This window comes from Chlorocebus sabaeus, chromosome 22 (genome assembly GCF_047675955.1).
Source record: "Chlorocebus sabaeus isolate Y175 chromosome 22, mChlSab1.0.hap1, whole genome shotgun sequence".
NCBI classification, from domain to species: Eukaryota; Metazoa; Chordata; class Mammalia; order Primates; family Cercopithecidae; genus Chlorocebus; species Chlorocebus sabaeus.
Window position 1 is genome coordinate 76,995,071 of NC_132925.1, and position 19,764 is coordinate 77,014,834.

A 19,764-nucleotide genomic window follows, 5' to 3' on the forward strand; every position below is an offset into this window, starting at 1 on the left:
TGCTTAGGCCTGCATCATGTGCTGCTGTATTTGGATCCCTTTATAGAAGGTCTCCATGTGCATGTGTGTGTGTCTCTTTAACTAATACACTTTATTTTTTAGAGCAGTTTTATGTTTCTAGAAAAACTGAGCAGAAAGTACAGAGTTCCCGTATACTCCGTATCCCCCTACCTCCAACAGTTTCCCCCATCATTAACATCTTGCATTAGTGTGCTCTATTTATTACAGTTGATGAGCCAATACAGATACATTATTATTAACTAAAGATCCTAGTTTACATTAGGGTGTGCACTTGTGTTTTTTGTATTTCCCAGTTTCAGATCACCTTCACTCTTTGTCCTGTTTTTACTCTCTGCTATTCTGGATCCCGAATGGCGATTGTTAGAACAACCAGTCAAAGTCTCCACATTCCTCCACATCCCCCAGCAGCCTGAAAAGTGACTGCCAATCACTTGTACCTCTTCTCCCTGTTCATGCTGACACGATAAGGTTCTTATCTAAATCAATTTCAGTGAAGCTCATGGTCACAGTTTGTGAATGTTACATTAGTGCCGCGTATAACCTGTACACAGACTGCATTCAGATTTTTTCAACTTTTTCTCTGGAAATAATTGCTACTGATAAAGTTCACTATTAAACCTTATAAGACCCAAGATGGTGTGTGGAGATTTAGTGATTTCATATGTTGCTGTACTAGTATTTTAATCTGAGCTCCAGCCAAATGGAACAATCTGCAGTTTCGTTTCTAATAGCTGGGACTTTATTTTCGGACTCCTCTGTTGTGCATACTCAGACAGCCGCCTCTAATCCTTGTTTTTGGAGTCGGCAGGGTATAGATTGTAATTGACAAAAGAGATTCTTGCTGTATCCTCCAAGAAGGACCCACAGTTTCTCATCTTTGTCTTTCCTCGCCCATTTTGTACCCTCAACCTGGAATGCCCTCCTCATCTGTCTCTCACCTTTTCTCCCTACGGCCTTCCTCTTTTCCTAGCTATCCCTGTCTCTGCAAACTGAGATTCTAGATACTATTCAGGACCCTCCTCTCTTCAAATATCACAGCAAGCCTGAAACATTCTCCTGATTCTACGCTAACCCCTAGAACTTATTCCTATTCCCTGATTCTGCATGTTCTTTTTTTTTTTTTTTTTTTTTTTTGAGGGAGTCTCGCTCTGTGGCCCAGGCTGGAGTACAGTGGCACAATCTCTGCTCACTGCAAGCTCCGCCTCCCGGGTTCATGCCATTCTCCTGTCTCAGCCTCCTGAGTAGTTGGGGCTACATGCTCCCACCACCACGCCTGGCTAATTTTTTGTAGTTTTAGTAGAGATGGGTTTTTTCTGTGTTAGCCAGGGTGGTCTCGATCTCCTAACCTCGTGATCCACCCGCCTCGGCCTCCCAAAGTGCTGGGATTACAGGCGTGAGTCACTGCACCCGGCCAATTCTACATGTTCTTAAACCATGTCACTCTCCTATGTAAAACACTTCAATGCTTTCCCACCATTCTTTGAATTAAAGCCGAACTCCTCAGTTTGGCATGCAAGCCCCTATACCGTGTTCTGTTCTCTGCTTATTATATTCTCATGCTATTTTCTCCAAGACTATACCCTAGCACTCTCCTCCTGACTACTACCTTGCTGGTAGTAGATTCACTACTAGCAGATTCATTGATTCACTAGAGCAGTGGCTCTCAAAGCGTAGTCCACATGCCCCTGGAAGTCTGCAAGGTGATTTTCCTAGTAATGCCAAGACATTATATGCTTTTTTTTCTCACTATGTTAACATTATCAATAATGATGAAAAAGCAATGATGAGGAAGACTGCTGGTACTTTCGCACAAACGAAGGTAGTGGTGCCAAACTGTACTAGTAATCATTATATCTCTCGTGGCCATGTACTTCCTGCTTAAAAATGGCCAACTTCACGGAATTCCTTGATGAAACCATAGAAAGTGTTAATTTTATTAAATGTTGATTCTTGGGCACACACCTTTTTAATATTCTATATAACGAAATGGTAACTACATAAAGCACTTAGGTAGCATGAGGAAGGACAACGGTTGTCTCATGGGAAGGGACTTGTCTGACTGAGTTGTCAACCAAACAAGCCTTTTTAAAAAATGGAATATCATTTTTACTTGGAAAAACAACACACAAATGTAGGTATTTCATACATGTTCTCTATAAAGTAAATGGAGACAGCCTGTTATTTCAAGAAAAACAACTGACAATATTTTTTGCCAATAATAAAGTTTGAGATTTCAATCACCACCATAATCTGGACAGTTTCTTAATACCTAAAGATTTTTTTGATATCAGTGGCAATAGTCATATGATTTTTTATGTATTGTGTGATGAAATGTGTGAACATTTGGAAAATTAACATAACTCACTCAATTCATTTTTGATATGACCAATGTATGATTTTTAAAAAATAAAACAACTTATGGGCCAGAAGCAGTGGCTCATGCCTGTAATCCCAGCACTTTAGGGGGCCAAGGTGGGCAGATTGTTTGAGGCCAGGAGTTTGAGACCAGCCTGGCCAACGTGATGAAAACCTATCTCTACTAAAAAAAAAAAAAATACAAAAATTGGCTGGGTGTGGTGGTGCACGCCTGTAATTCTAGCTACTTGGGAGACTGAAGCATGAGAACCACTTGAACCTGGGAGGCAGACGTTGCAATGAGCCAAGATCACACCACTGCACTCCAGCCTGAGTGACAGAGTGAGAGACTCTGTCTCAAAAACAAAACAAAATAAAAATAAAATTAAAAAACCACTTATGGGTAAAAGATTCATTCAAATAGCAAGACAGATCAATGGGTTTTAATTGAGTATAGAAAGTTCATTGATATAGTGTCTGATTTTTACATTGCATCTAACTTTCAAGAAAATACCACCACTTGGGCTTTGGTATAGTATCAGGAAGACTATCCCATTTATCTGAAAAGGCTCTTACAGTCTCTCTCAGTTTTCCAACAACCTATCTGTGGCAGGCCAGATTTTCTTCATATACTTCAACCAAAACAGCATTTCACAACAGACTGAACGCAGAGAAAGAAATTAGGATCTAACTGTCCTCTACCAATCTCTAAAAGATATTTGCAATGCTATAAAATGTTGCCAGTCTTCACTATTATTTTGTTTTGGAAAATATTATTTTCATAAAAGGGTATTATTTCAGTTTAACATATGATGAGTTTCTTGGTTTTTTTTAACAAGGTAGTATTTTAAACTCCTCAGTTTTAATATCACTATAGTATTTGTTAATAGCTATAAAACAACTTACATAAACAAAACCTCTTTGCAGTCCTCAGTGATTTTTAGCAGGGGAAAGAGACTTGAAATCACAAAGTTTGAGAATGATGGCAACTTGCCAACTAACTCTTAATGAGATCTTTGGCTCTAGAACTCCTTATTTGACCACATGCCAGAAGAATCCATGTGAGTACTGCCTGAGTACCTCCGACTTGGAAAAATATAATCTTTTTTTAAAAAATGTTATTGGGTTCAAGGGTAGAAAATTTGTCCTACTAAAGAACAACTTTTAAGAGCTTTGTGGGTGGAAGGGTGAAAAATAGACCTCCTTTTCCTCTTCTTCCCCTTTGATCCTTTTCCTCTTCTCTTTTGATCTTCAATCCAATCTTTAGCCCCAACTCACCTTCTAGATGCATTTTTCCTATTTTTTTTTCCTCTTCTACTAGATAATTGTGGGTTGGGAGAATCCCATCTTAATCAATGTTCAAATTATGTCTCCAAGTTCCTTTCCCTATAGGTCATAGAACTCTTTGTTAGATTATCATGTGGCCAACTTACAGGTCTTTATTCTTTCTCTTCTGCCCCAAAATAGATCTTTAGGAATAGCATGCTGATTGGTCTTTCTATTATTAAATAATTTTAAAATTGAGCTAATTTTTAAAAGTAGTAATTAACTTATATTCAGCTGCTACCCTAAATTTTTTAAAAATTAACAAAAACTGTTATATATAGCAGACTTTGACATTTTTTTCTAAAGAAGCACTTTGTAAAATGTGGTATAGGTATGCAAGAGGATGGAACATATCTATTTTAACTATAGCTGCTACATAAAACTACATAAAGCTTATGGTTTCAGATATTATTGCTTAGAACAAGTTTTAGTTTAGAAAAAGAAAGTGATTTGATGTTTAATGCAAAAACAAAAAGTAAATAGTACAGTTAGTACATGGGGAGGATATACTCATGGGAGTATTACTTAAATAATTGAATTATTATTTGAATTGCTGAATTTTGGGAAACCATGTTCCAAAGGGAAGTCCAGGGTGACAGCCTCATCGTAATTCTTCCCACCTTCAATATGTTTTTCCCCCTTCAACTTGCATTTCAGAATTACTCATTTATATTTTGCCATGATAAAGTCTTTCGGATTTTTTCTTCAAGCTAAATAAAACTCACTTAAAATGCCTTTTTCAGAGTATGTTGTGTAAATATATATATAATATAAAAGCTGAGAAGAACTTTATGTAAATAAGTAAATATTTGGTTAAGATGAGGCGATTTCTAAATTTTCTAAAAGCAGGACTTCATTTAGAGTAGAAAATATTTGGTCTGGTTGTAGAAAGGGGGTATTTTATTTGTTAATAAAATTCATGGCCTAATATAAATTTTTGAAGTCTTCAAGAAAAAGAAATTAAATAAACATTGCCATAATATCTCTAGATTAGCTGATGATTTTAAGCACTTGTTGAGTTGACATTTTTCCAGTTACCTATGATAAAGAAAAGCTTTTAAAACCTGTCTCCTTTTTTCCCAGATAATGATTTCTTTTTTAAGAAAAGAAAAAGCATGGCTTATATTAAAAATTGTAGGCCGGGCACGGTGGCTCATGCCTGTAATTCCAGCACTTTGGGAGGCCGAGGCAGGCAGATCCTGAGGTCAGGAGATCGAGACCATCCTGACTAACACGGTGAAACCCCATCTCTACTAAAAATACAAAAAATTAGCTGGGCGTGGTGGCGGGCGCCTGTAGTCCCAGCTACTCCGGAGGCTGAGGCAGGAGAATGGCGTGAACCCGGGAGGCGGAGCTTGCAGTGAGCCGAGATCGTGCCACTGCACTCCAGCCTGGGCACCAGAGCAAGACTCTGTCTCAAAAAAAAAAAAAAAAAATTATAATATACAATGCTGACGTTATACTTTAAGTAGAAAAGGACCTAATTTATGTATATAACTGGAACATCTCCATATGCCCAAAGATATTTTTCTACTCACTGCTGCCTATGCTTAGAATGCAGGTATTTGAGATTCCTTCTTTTACAGTAAGCATTGCTTCCCCTTTCTTTCTGATACAGTTGCTGTTGCAATAGGAGACGTATTAGCCAATAAGCATCTTAGTAAGTATGCATTCTTCCATGATTATTGTAAACCACGTGTATCCATTAGGAATGCATTTGGCTGCCAGTAAGAGAAAACATACAGTGACTTGAACAAGTAGAAATTCGTTTTTTTCTCACATAACGAAAAAGCCAGAGATGGGTGTTTACGAACATTTGTTCAGCCACCCAAAAATGTAAGGACCACATTTCTGTGATGCTCTTGGCCTTTCCTGGAGGGTAATGAGCTAGATACCATGGCTGTAGAAATAGATTTGTATTCTCAGCAGAAGAAGGGGCAGCAGTAAAGGAAAGTGTTATACCACCGAGTATGCTCATTTTCATGAGGATTTCAAATATTTCTCCAGAAGATGCCCCCAGTAGTTTTCTGCCTCTATTACATGGCCACCTATAATTGCAAGAGAAACTGGGAAGGTGGTAATTGGCTTTCCAGCCTCTAAAATAGAAGGGCCAAGAAAGACTGAGGTAAGGAATACCACATCAGTGCAAAGACTGAGTGAATAAAAAAAGGATTGAAAGAAGATAAAAGATAAATGATAGGGAAAAAAATACTTCTTATATTGTTTTTATTATTGAGTCCTTACTCTATGCCAGATACTATGCTATATATTATTGTACGTTTTATAAATATATATATTATGCATATATAATCCCACCTAGTTTTCACAAAGACTCTGTAAAGTAGATATTGCCTTCCCCTATTTACAGAGGAAAAACCCAAAACCAACTACTTGACCAAGGTCTCATAGCAGAGCTAGGATCTGACCTGAGCTTGCTCTGACTTCAACATTGCCCCTCCTGAGACCAACACTTAGAACATGTGGTTTTCTCCTCACTGTAGATCACATTTCACTCTTCTCCAGAAGGCTTCAGTAAATTACAAACTGCCTGAAATGCAGTGGGGATTTTCAGGCCTTGGTTAATGAGGTAGATGGAACCAAGAATGCTTGAATAGTTCTAGCAAACGCTGCTACAGCACTTTCTTCTACAATAATCACCTTCCATCTTTTCAGGTTTTCTGCTTGGAATTCATTACTGCAATTCTGAATTCTGACCTTGATGCACAAGTGGTTTCTATACATATTCAATCCTTTTAGGTGGACTTCTATTTCAGGAGGATTCTCTCTGTAAGCAGCTCATCGAAGCTCATTTGTTTATTTAGAGTTGTACTGTCAGGTACTCTGGGCCAATTATTTCAGTTTATTCATGCAAGGTCACCTTTTGGGTTTAATCCTATCTAAGCCAGTTAACTTTTAACCAGAGACAAACTCTGTCCCACAGTTGATTCTTAGACTGGCTTTTGCAAGCTTCTAAGTAAGATTTTTATTCACTCATGCAATTGGCAAAGGGTATTAAGAAGTCAAAGACGAGTACATGATTTCTGACTCAGTTGTGAGAAACTCTAGAGCTAAGATTGTGCCTTGATACTGTCATATCGCCAGAGCTTAACACTGTGCCTGGTATACATTAAGCCCTTAATAAGCTCATGTATTCATTCAGCAAACATTTGTTGAGAGCCCACTGTGTGCATAGCAGTAAACGAGACAGATGTGTACAGCTATAAACAAGAAGCACAATAGTGAACAAGACAGATAGGGTCCTTGTATTTGTGAAACATACATTCTTGTGAATAGAGAGATAATGAAAAGTAGGTATAATTTTAAACTAAAGAAGGCCCTAATATGCATCATAGAAAAATGGATAAATTGTGGTATACCTGTAAAATGGAATACTACCCAGCAATGAGAAGGGACCAGCTATTGCTACTCCTAACCACATGGATGAATCTCATCATGTATGATCGTATTGGTATCAAGTTCAAAAACAGGCAACACTCATCGATGATAATAGAAGTCAGGCTAGTGGTCACTTTTGGAGGAAGGAATGACTTTGGGAGTATGCAGGAGCTTTCTGGGGTCTGGGTAACGTTTATCTTGATATGAAAGTTTGTTATCTGGAAAAGTTTACTTCGTGAGAATTTCTTATACTGATTGGGCATAACAACTCATGCTTATAATCCCAGCACTTTGGGAGGCCAAGGCAGGTGGATCACTTGAGGTCAGGAGTTCAAGACCAGCCTGATTGACATGGCAAAACCCCATCTGTACTAAAAATACAAAAATTAGCTGGCCATGGTGGTGCTTACCTGTAATCCCAGCTACTCAGGAGACTGAGGCAGGAGAATCACTCGAATCCAGGAGGCAAAGTTTGCAGTGGGCTGAGATGGTGCCACTGCACTCCAGCCTGGGCAACAGAACAAGACTCTGTCTTTAAAAAAAAAAAAAAAAAAAAAAAAAAAAAAAGAATTCTTCATACTCTGTGCTGATAAAGTATATTTTTCTATGTACATGTTATAATTAAATAATTTTACCTTAGAGAAGATAAGTGCTAACTGTGATAATGACTGCAGGAAATGCTCAGGTTTCAGGGCACTGTGACAGAGATTAGCTAGGGGAACATTACTGTAGACTGGATGGTCAGGGAAGCGCTTCCCAGGATACGCTGGCTCAGCTGAATCCTAAGGGGCCAGCCACGGGGAAAACCAGAAGAACATCCCTGGCGAAGGGAACAGCAAGGGCAAAGGCTCTCAGGCAAGAAAAGTCGGGGCACAGCTGAGAAGTAAAAAAGACACCAGTATGCTGGCTACCAGAGTGAGTAAAGAGCAGAGTGGAGCAAGTCAAAGTCAGGGTACGTCATGCAGGGCCTTGGAGGCCATTGAGTTTATCATCTGCCCCTTATCATTTGGCTCTTCTTTTTTGCCAGGCCATGTGCTGAGATCTTGAGATATGTTACCTCATTTCCTTTTCACCTTTTTAGTAACTTTAGGAGGTCGGTTTTATCATCCAAATTTTTTAAGGAGGAACCAAGGCTTAAGGAAAGTAGCTTGCCTAAGGTCATCCAGCTTGGAAGTGAGTGATATCACCAGGACTTGAACTTGCGTCTCTTGGACGCCAAGCCTGTGCTCTCAACTCCTGACTCATGATATGATTCTGCCTCTGAGCACTTGAGTTTAAATAAATAACTACTTCACCACATAAAACATGCACCCATAGGACTGTGAACAAAATGCTGAGAAAAGAGCGACCTCCACCTGAGGAGTCTGGAAGGGAGTGCATGCACTAAATTTAAAGACGTGTACATGTGAAATGTCCCCAGAGGCAGGCATTCTCAAGGGAACAGTATGTGCAAACACTCAAAGATGAGAATTAGGGTGGGCACAGTGGTTCATGCCTATAATTCTAGCACTTTGGGAGGCCAAGGTGGGTGGATCACCTGAGGTCAGGAGTTCGAGACCAGCCTGGCCAACATGGTGAAACCTCATCTTTACTAAAAATACAAAAATTAGCCAGGTGTAGAGGTGCGCACCCATAGTCCCAGTTACTTGGGAGGCTGAGGCGCCAGAATCACTTGAACCCAGGAGGTGGAGGTTGCAGTGAGCCGAGATCACACCACTACACTCCAGCCTGGGCAACAGTGAGACTCTGTTTTTGTTTGTTTGTTTGTTTGTTTTTAAAAAAATAAAGATGAGAATGAATCATCACAGTAGCGAAGATGTATTGAGCATTCATCCTGTACTAAGTTCTGCAGTGAGTATTTTGCTTATCTTGATCCTCACAACAACCTTGTGAGGTCAATATTGGCCCCATTTTACCAGTGAGAAAACTGAGCTTTAGAGAGGTTAGTCATTTGCCCAGGGAGACTCAGCTAGTGAGTTGAGTAAATAAAACACTAGGCTTGTTGAATTAGTGGTGAGAAAAGTAGTGAATTATAAACCAGTAGGTGGCAAAACCCAGACATAAAGTTCTGCCACTGAAGTCCATGCCCCCAACTCTCCTGCTGACAGCTTAATGTGACTAGGGAAGCAAGGGATGCTTTGTGTGGCTTTGTGATGTGTGTTCTCTGAACTTGACTAAAATTAATGTTCCTGAAGTTCCTTAGCTCCTTTCTCCATTGAGAGTTTTATATTCTGTAATTTCTTTTCTCTGAAATCCTGAATCATAATTTTATGTGCTTTTTTGTTTGCCTTTTCCTCTCCACTTAGACTATAAGATCCCTGAAGAAAAGCCCTTATTTCTTTTGATTCCTTAGTGCCCAGCCCTAAGAAATAATGGGTGAGATCAGGGTTGTGTGTGTTGACCACTGAACCCTTAGTGTCTGGTGCAGGGCTGGGCAGAGGGTGGGTGCTCTATAATTTTTTTTTTTTTCTTTTTTTTGAGATGGAGTCTCGCTCTGTTGCCCTGGCTGGAGTGCAGTGGTGCGATCTCCCACTCACTGCAAGCTCCGCCTCCCAGGTTCACACCATTCTCCTGCCTCAGCCTACCAAGTAGCTGAGACTACAGGCACCTGCCACCATGCCCAGCTAATTTTTTTTAAATATTTTCAGTAGAGACAGGGTTTCATCGTGTTGGCCAGGATAGTCTCCATCTCCTGGCTTCGTGATCCACCCACCTCGGCCTCCCAAAGTGCTGGGATTACAGGCGTGAGCCACCGCACCCGGCCAAATATTTCTTAACTAATTGAGTATCATGCTTATTTAAGGAAAGGTAAGAGAGATAATAGATTTGGTCTGGGTCAACAATCAATCTTGAACATTCATATGGTATGTGCATAATTTTATTTCAATTACTTAATCATTTAAGACAAAAGCGAGGTCTATAGGCCTCCATTCCTCTCCTGCCCTGTCATCCCACCCTACTCCCAAAATCACGCAAAGCTGGTATTGACACTGTTTTAAAAGGAATTCTGAGCAAGAAATCCTGTGAGATGCCTTGGTTGGTCCTATACTGTTAGGATTTGTGAACTAGATTAAGGCTGGTCTGCTTAAAATAAATTTATGTTATAGGTATCATTTTTATGAGCAAATCAACTGCTACCTAATATTTCAGTTCAAATGGTTTCAAACACATAAAAAATAACTATAATTTTCTCTTCAGTTTCACATATCAGTAGCCATGGGTCAGAGCAGGAAAGCTTAAGCAACTTAGAAGTGAGTTTATTCCATGCTTTAGGTCTGAACTGGTCCAGTGCAATAGCCACTAGCCACTGTGGCTATTGAACACTTGCAATTTGGTTACTCTGAATTGAGATATGTTGTAAGGGTAAACTACACCAGATTCCAAAGGCATAGCATTTTTTTTTTTAACATAAACTGTCTCATTAATAATTTATATACTGATTACATGTTGAAACGTTATTTTGGCTATACTGGGTTAAATAAAGTATACCAAAATTCATTTCACCTGTTTCTATTTTTTAATGTGGCTACTATAAAACTTAAAATTATACATGTGGCTAATATTAAATAGTGGTGCCCTAGAATGTAACAAATATGAGTCTGATAAATTTCTAACCCCTTTTAATCTACCCTTGATTTCACTCTTCCCCAACTTCTTCCAAAGATACAAAAATTAATGAAAGCACCCAGCTTCCATCTGTGTCACAAACAAAATTCTGTTTTGGTTTTGTTTATTGACTGAGTCAAAACTCATGCTGGCTTTGCGTCTCCTAAGGCTTTAAACTTTATTTTCTAATTATATTGACTCTAATGGTAAAATCACTTGGATTTATATAAAAAGTTTTAATATTTTAAAAGAACTCATTATGTTATTGAATAACTATAACTATCCAGGACAGTGGGTAATTAGAATCACCACCATTTTCCAAGTGAGAAAACTAAGGATGAGATAAAATTTATTTAAACCCAGCCCTGATCCAGAAAGGCTGGCTCTTCACAGGTCAATGCAGAATATAAGTAGCTTTTCCCAGACGACGCAGTGGCCAGCAGAACTGGTACTGGACTGATCTTCTTACTTTTTCCACTAGAACAGTGGTTCTCAGATGTAATTTGTCATGATCAATTATAAAGCATAACTTTTTATAAAAAGTTTAACTTTTTCAGAGTTAAGAGTTTTTAACTTTTAAAACAGCAAAATTTTGGCTGACTTTTTAATATACATATTTTATATAAATTAGAATCAATGAAAAGATACCTGAAAATAACATGTCTTGCGTACACTCCATTCATTCATTCATGCAATCAACCCTGAGTGTCTGGCACATGTAAGGCAGTTAGCTATGCCCTGGGAAAACATCGATGAGTAAGATAGCAAGAAAAGACACATCATGTAACAAATTTAATCATCATCAAGCAGTTAAATAAACAGTGTGCTGTGGAATCACAAAGCAGGAAGATCTGCCCCTAGCCTAGGGGCTGGGAAGGGCTTCATAAATTAGTGCTGCCTGCATTGATACCTGATGGATGGTGACATAGAACCAGATAAGGGGTGAGGAGGAGGAATGAGTATGAATCTTTTAGGAATGTTTTCCTAGGAAAGAAACGTGGGATTGATGGGCAAGGAATTGCACATAACCTAGTACCCAAATTCTCTATGCCACAACCCAGAGGTGTATCTTGTACCCAAACATCATCTGTCATGTGACCATGGATGTACCAACAACAATAAGGTTTGAAAACCACTGCATATGGTCATACTTCATTTATCAAGGTATTTCAGACCACCAGAGGGGCATGTGCAGTGCTGTGCTTGCTATTACATGTTTAACAACCATCTCTCGGGGGGGGAAAAAAAAAACTGTTTTTTAGTATTTGCCAATTTCCATGGCATAAATACTCCCACCTTGGCTGATATGAAGCTGCCAATGAGACAACACTGAATGTGGAGCTGGGAAGAGATGGGTGGTAGCACTCCCTTACATAGAGTTTCCCTCATGCAAATGCCACAGGTGTAAGTAACCTCAGAAGCACTGAGAAAAGTGAAATGTGGTAAAATAACTAAGAGGCAATGAATTTTAAGTATTAAAAGTGTATTAACTTTGTTTTTAATATAATGTATTTATATTATTTTTAAAATAATGGCTGTGTTTAACACTGGCTCACAGAAGTTTCCGCAGATTCCCTAATCAGCTCTCACACACTTGTACAAGCCAGCTCCAGTACACCAAAGGGCCTGGCATCTTCAGCATAAAACATCCATGATCCTTGTCTGGAACAAGTACTCACATTTCCTTCTTTTTCTGTTTCTTACAGATCAGCAAACAGCAGCTGCAGACAGTCAAGGACAGGTTTCAGGCTTTCCTCAATGGGGAAACCCAGATCATGGCTGACGAAGCCTTCATGAACGCTGTGCAGAGTTACTATGAGGTGAGAATCGCTGCGCGGAAGAACAGCGAAACTACTCAAGCCCTAGGCTTGGGGAGTCTGAGCTGCAGGGCAATGGGGACAATCGCTTTGGTTTACTACAAGATCATCCCTCCTAAGGCAAAGGGGTTGGTGATTGGTTACAATGTTAAGAAATAACAGTGTTTTGTTTTGGGGAAAACTAAATGTAAGCTACTATTTAACAACGGAGTTTTATACCGGACGATATACTGATTGTATTTCATACAAGATATAACAGTCTTATGAATTAGGTCTGATTGTATTTTCATTTTGCTGATGAAGAGACTGAGGCTCAGAGACGTTAAATTAATTACTCAAGGTCACACAGCTATGAAAAATCACAACCTATGACTTTGAGTCAGGAGTATTTTTCTCACCACTTAATACCATTTTTAAAGGATGTTAGCACCTCCCAAGGGTGGTGGCTTCATGAACTTCCTTATTCTTTTTTCTAAAATGCTGCTTGCGTATCTGGAGCTGGGACCACTGTCCAAAATGCAGTGCCGTTCTCTCGAGAAAATCTACAAAAGAGAGAACATGTTCTGAATATGTATTACGGGTAAATTGTCACCACTAGACCTCAGAAGTTTATCAGTAAAGTGGATTTGTATTTCTGCAAATATTTTTAAATTTTATAATTGTTCTTTCTTAGTGTGTATATTGGCTATTATTTATACATGATTATGAAATGGACATGCCAAACCTTCATATTGGCAATGCTTTCCTCATATACATATTTTCAAATATGATTATTTGGTCACTGAGTGATATTTTATTTTATATTAATCTATTTTAATGTGAACCAGGTAAATTCTCTCTGTGTTTGGAATCCATGCCCCAAATGTCTGATGTGTTGTAAAGGCTAGATGACAACCATTAGAGCCCAGCTCCTAAGCACTGAAAGATTATGATATCCTGCTATATACAATTCACAGTAATAATGATAAACCTTAAGCTAGGTATAAGGAAAACCTAACAAAATCTGATTTTCCCCCAGGATTGTTTCACTGATTTCCTTCCTTCCTTCTTTCCTTTATTTATTAGATAGAAAATTATCTCAAAACAAAAATGTTGGTGTGCCTACTTTGCTGGTGCTCTAAGTACATACTTAGTCTCCCCATCCGATTCAGCCCACAACAGATGCTTTCAATATGTTAATTGATTGAAGCCTCAGTAGAGGCAAAATCCTGATTTGGCAAAACTCTTCTTCCCACTTGCTAAAGCACTTGACTCCTTCCTTCATGGAGAGAGTAAGACTGCAATTAGATCTTGTGAAAATATTATTGATTGGTTTGCTAATTAGCATTTAATAGTAAATAATCTTCGTGATGTTTCCTGGGACCAACCACAGACTCCTTTTACACACCATTTTCTTCATGAAATTTTTATTTGGATCTATTTTAGAAGTCAAATTTGTTTTCACAGTTGTCCAAATTTAAATCTTTAAAAATTTTACAAGTATCATTCATTATCGCCAATGAGTGTCAAACTTGCTGCTTTATCTGATGTGGTACAATTTTTTGGTTGAATTTCATGGGGAGTAGAAATGAGATTTGGAATCACAGTGATATATGATAGTGAATAACTTGAATATATTTAACAAAGGTTTTGTTTAGAAACTGCCCAGGGGTGAAATTAATTTTCCCTCTTTGTTCAAGTTCTCAAAGCCAGTGGGAGAGTAATGGCAGAAGCCTTGTCAGGCCAAGCAGACCCCTATCAATAGTTCTCCATATTTAGAGTCATTCACCAGAGTTTATAAATTTATAGATTGCAAATCTTAATTAGAAAGCTCATTTGACTAATGGCATAAATTAAAAGAAAGTGTCATTTCCATCTATTAATTAAATGTGAAAATTAATAGTCATCAACGTGCTAATGAGTCTCTGGAAATTACCATTACATCTATAGTGATCCCAATGCTTTCCTCTATAGTGGCTAGTTTATTTGAAACAGTTTCTGTTTTTGTCTGGTAAGAACACAGACATTGAGAAATTACTGAATATTTAATGTTAGCATTTGAGTAACATAAGAAAAGATGTGGGGTATTAATGATCTAACTGCTGTCTTCATTAGGAAATACTTTGCAGAGCCTTAGATTCACTTTTCCAGGGAAGTCTAATCCTCTGAAGTGAAGGTTCTCTATCAGGAGATCTGGGTTAACACTTTACTTGGGAGCTCTCCAAGTTGATTACACCTTCCTTTCTCCTTTCCCCTTCATTCTTGGGCTATGGAGAAGCTGGTGTCTCTTCCTCTACCTAACTCTGGGCTCCAATTGCTTCTCCGTTGGCCCCTGTCTTAGTCAGGACTCTTTGGATTATAAGTGACTGATACCTAGGTCATACTGGATAACCCTAAAAAGACATTTATTTCCTCAAGTAACTTAAAAGTCCACAAGGAGGCCTGGATTCAGCCATGGCTGGATCCAGAGGCTCCAAAGTTACCAGCGGGATGGGTATCTGCCCCGCACCTCTCCACTGTGCTCATCCCTGTGTTGACTTCCTTCTTGGTCAGCTTCTCTCCATGTGGAAGACCTTAGCAGCCCCAGGGCACATCCTACCAGTTCAGCAACTCTAGTAGCAAAGAGAACACCCCTACGGAGCTCCCTAGCAAAGACCTGGGGTGACTTAGTTGGACTGACATGGATCATTTGTCCCTTCTTAAATCAATCACAGTGGATGGCGGTGAAATAGACTTGGGGGATAAAGCTTAGGACAGCCACCATCTCTGGCACCTGAGTACAGTCTCAGCCCCAATGGAACCATTTTCAGGAAGAATGTAATGGTTTCTTAATAAAACATTAGGCTGCTTTTTACCAAAACGGGGGGAATATATGCTCAGCAGACAAAACCAACAGATATCCTCCTTCCAGATTCTCTCTCTTTCACATACACACACACTCCACCCTACAATGCCACAACTTCACATTCCAGTTTACCAACAGCAATGACATTAAAAAATAGTGTAACAGCAGTAATCTCGAAATGTTCTAGGATTTCTGTACTTTAAAAAGTCAGTTTTTGATCTTGGTCTTGTTTTGCTAAGGCAGTATATTCATTACTTGGTATCCACAGAGCATTAGTTCCAGGACTTCTCAAATACAAAATCCTCAGATGCTCAAGTCCCTGATATAAAATAGCATAGTATTTACATATAACCTATGCACATCCTCTCATATACTTTTTTTTTTTTTTTGAGTCAGGGTTCCTTCTGTCACCCAGGCTGGAGTGCAGTCATATAATCACAGCTCACTGCAGCCTCAACCTCCTGGGCTAAAGTGATCCTCCCTCCTCAGCCTCCCATATAGTTGGACTACAGGTGCATGCCACCACGCCAGACTAATTTTTGTATTTTTTGTAGAGAGAGGGTTTTGCTATGTTGCCCATGCTGGTCTTCACCTCCTGGGCTCAAGTAATTCTCCCACCTCAGCCTCCCAAGTAGTCAGGACTATAGGTGTATGCCATCATGCCAGACTAATTTTTATATTTTTTTTGTAGAGAGAAGGTTTCACTATGTTAATCAGGCTGGTTTTGAACTCCTGGGCTCAAGCAATCCACCTGCATTGGCCTCCCAAAATGCTGGGATTACAGGCATGAGCCACCACACCTGGCCTTCTCCCTTATACATTAAATCATCTCTAGATAGCTCATATAACCTAATACAATGTGAATGCTATGTAAATTATTGTCATACTATATTGGTTTTATTTGTATTCCTTTTTATTGTTATTTCTTATTTTTTATATTTTGGATCTGTAGTCGGTTGAATGCATGAACGTGGAATCTGCAGATACAGAGGGCCAAGTGCTGCAGTGATCTCTCAGCATGCTACAGTAGTAAAGATCACCTTTTAATAAATGAAAAGAGAGAGGAGGTGCTATTCCTTTTCCATCTGTGCCCATCCAGCCCAGTCTGAGCAAAGCTAGTCACCATTAACAGCAAGTTGGTGAGGCCTGGGCCATGAGTGGGGATGGGAGAAAGGAGACCAAGGTCCCTATGGCTCTCAAGAGCACACAGGTTTATTTTTGTCCTTTCCTGATGGCCCTGATTGTCAGAGTGGATCAAGCAGGGCAGCAGATTCATCCATTAATCTCTTCAATTCTGGCTTTCAGGGCCAAGGGCTGGGGGCTGGGGTGGGTGCCCTGAGATCTGGCCCAGCAATTCTGTCTCACACCCCTGTTCCTGAGATACGGCATCAGAGAGCCATTTCTCTGTGTTCCCCACACCTTTTCTAACTATTTTTAAGACAAATGTCCAAAATATAAGCCCTCCCTCTCTCCCTCCCTCCCTCCTCACACTCACCTCCTCGTGCTCACCTCCTCACCTCCCTGCTTGATTTTAATTTCTTCACATGCTGATCCTGGCATCAGAGAAAATAGGTGGATGAAAAAGCTTTACAAAACTCAGATTTCTTCCTGGAAGTGAACATGGGGGTATTTGCAAGAAAGTGGGAGTGTCAAATGTGGCAGAAGACATACAAATTCATTTCAGGACACTGCATCTTATGTCTGAACTTCAGCCAGTGAAGCTGCTATGATTGAGCTTTGTTTGGGGTGTGTGAGTGTTGTTTTGTTTGGTTGTTAGTTTTTTGTTTGTTTTGTTTTGTTTTTGTTTTTGTTTTTTAATAAATGCCAGTTCATTTTTGTCAAACTAGCTTTGAACGTTGCAACAGACCGAATTCTTTAGTTGCTACCAACAGAAACCAACTGTGGTTAAATTGAGCCCTAATCATCATCATCATCCTAACAACATCAGAAGCAACAACAACAAAAACAATAGTTTGCTGTTGTTGCTGGTATTGTTGTTATCAGAAGAAACAGCTAAGCTTCAGAAAAGAAGGAAACCAGAGCAGTTTAACTTCAGGAAGCCAGACAGTAAGATATAACAGACACTTCATCATTGGGATAAATCTACTCCAGCCCAATCCATTCTCATGCCAACCCACTCAGAATGTGAACTCGAGAAGTAGCGGTCTTATTGACCAAGCTCAAATTCCAACCCATCACTTGGCTAAAGAAGGACAAAGTCCTATAATTGACAATTCCACTGTAACTATGTGCAATGGGAAAGGGGTTCTTGGAAGAAAGGCTGAGGTACTATTATCAGAAGAGGAAGAACAGTTGGCAGGCAAAAACTGCAGGTTTCTTCTATGCAAGAAGACATTTTGTTTAGTTCTTATGGTCGAACGTTTTTATTTAAGAGGAGTATAAATCAGGTCACACTGGCTATTTTTCTAAAATGAAGCAATATATTTTCTAATAAGTAGAATGGCTACAACTACTCCACGGTACCTGAGATACCATGATAAACAGGTACATCCCTAGAGGAAGAGTCACTACCCACTCTAAAGCATTGATTCTTATAGGGAAAGCCCAGCAAAGAGGAGGCAGGAGGCGGAAGGCAGAGTGATTAAAAGGATGAGTTTAGTGTCCAAGGCCAGGTGCAGTTCACATCTGTAATCCCAGTACTTTGCGAGGCTGAGGTGGGAGGATCACTTGGGGCCAGAGGTTGAAGGCTGCAGTGAGCTACACCACTGCACTCCAGCATGGGTGACAGAATGAGACCCTCTCTAAATAAATTAAAAATAAAAATTGTGCCCAATAGAGGTGGGTTGAGTTCTAGTCCTGTTACACACTGACTGTGGTACCTCAGCCAAGTCTGAGCCTTAGTTGCTTCATCTGTAATAGGGCCTTCCTTGCCTAATTGCTCTCAAGACTAAATATATATACCTGGACAGTTCCATTATTAATACATTGAGGTTAGAATATATTAACATATTAAGGTTAGAAATGAGCATAGTGGTATGGTGTCCATATGCTGCATAGAAATAGAAGAAGATGGTTGAAAGTTGATAGAATCAATTCACTCCCTGGGCATAGTGGAAGGGAGGTGCAAGATGGAGCAGGGAAGAAGGATATAGAAAAGAGAAGGGAAAGTACTTTTGCTCCTAACCTAGCACCACCTACCACAAGGTCATGGTCCTAGATCTGCTTCTGAAACTTTGCCCAGAATCCTTTATTTTTTGGTGAAGAATATTTTTAAGACTTGAAAATACATTTTATTTTAGAAATGAAAATGCACCTTGCCTCAAAGAAGGTAAAATTTGTATTTTTCCAGGTAGAAATGGTGTGTTTCAAATGACCGTGAGAGTAAAACATGCCCACTATAAAAATAAAACAATGTAGAAAAATCTCTGCATTTACACAGTTAAAAAATACTTACAATCCCATCATCCTAGATAACCACAATTAAACTTTGGTTTATATCTTTCCAGGTACTTTTAATGTATCTATGCTTGTCAAGATAACTATTTGGCTTGCATATTAAGGTGGGAAATTACCACAAACTATTAAGAACCCACTTCTTTTATTTAACACAGTTGTTTTCAACCTCCTTCCTACCTTTACAAAGGTCACACAAATGACATACTCTCATCAGTAAACTGTCTTATTTCCTATGGTATTCAAAATCCAGATCCATGCTCCTATCCTCCAATCCCACCTCACCCCTGCCATTGGAAGACTCTGGTCCATGATAACCATATATCACGGACATCTTTGGATGCTAATGAAAAAATATGTATCTTTTTTCATGGCTGCATGATATTCCATTTAAAAATAACAGCTAACTTGTATTACATTTAGCCTGTAGTAGGCAACAGGCTAACCAACTTGCAGGCATAATATCACTGAATCAGGATTCAGGGCTCACCAAAATCCTACAAAGGAAGGTTTTTATAACCCCCATTTTAAAGGTGAGGAAATTAAAGCCCAGGGAGATTAAGTAACTTGCTCCGATGGCAAAGCTAGCAAGCCACAGAGCCAGTATTTGAACCCAGGTGTTCTAATTCCGGGGCCCATCCTCCTAACCATGATGTCTACCCCTTTCATTATTTATGTGTCCATTTGTTAATAGCAATGAGGTTTGTGTTTCTTGTAAATATTATTTACTCCAACATCTAGGTGTTTTTCTTCTTTATGTTGAAAGGATATGCTTTTTCAGAGCAGGAATGAATCTGCCCTGGCTTCTCAGCCTATCAGCAAGCAAATGGGAGCTAGGCCAACCTCATCCGTAATGTGAACAGTCACTAAGTACTGATGTGTTTGTGTGTTTCTAAAATGACCTTGAGGTTGTTTGGCTCTGGTGATGGAGGGAAGGACTGAAGGATGAGGTCGAGTTGCTGAATTGACTGTCCTTCACAATTCCATATTTATTGTTTATCTTCC

General features: G+C 39.3%; 1 protein-coding gene across 13 annotated transcripts in view; it reads left to right on the forward strand.

Moving 5' to 3' along the window:
• Positions 1 to 19,764, forward strand: part of CADPS (calcium dependent secretion activator) — a 483,060-nt gene that overhangs the window by 95,720 nt on the left and 367,576 nt on the right. For all 13 annotated transcript variants that reach the window (XM_073009971.1, XM_073009972.1, XM_073009975.1 and 10 more), the window contains exon 2: positions 12,411 to 12,524. In XM_073009971.1, the coding sequence (XP_072866072.1) occupies positions 12,411 to 12,524 (114 nt within the window). The remainder of the gene's footprint in view (positions 1 to 12,410; positions 12,525 to 19,764) is intronic.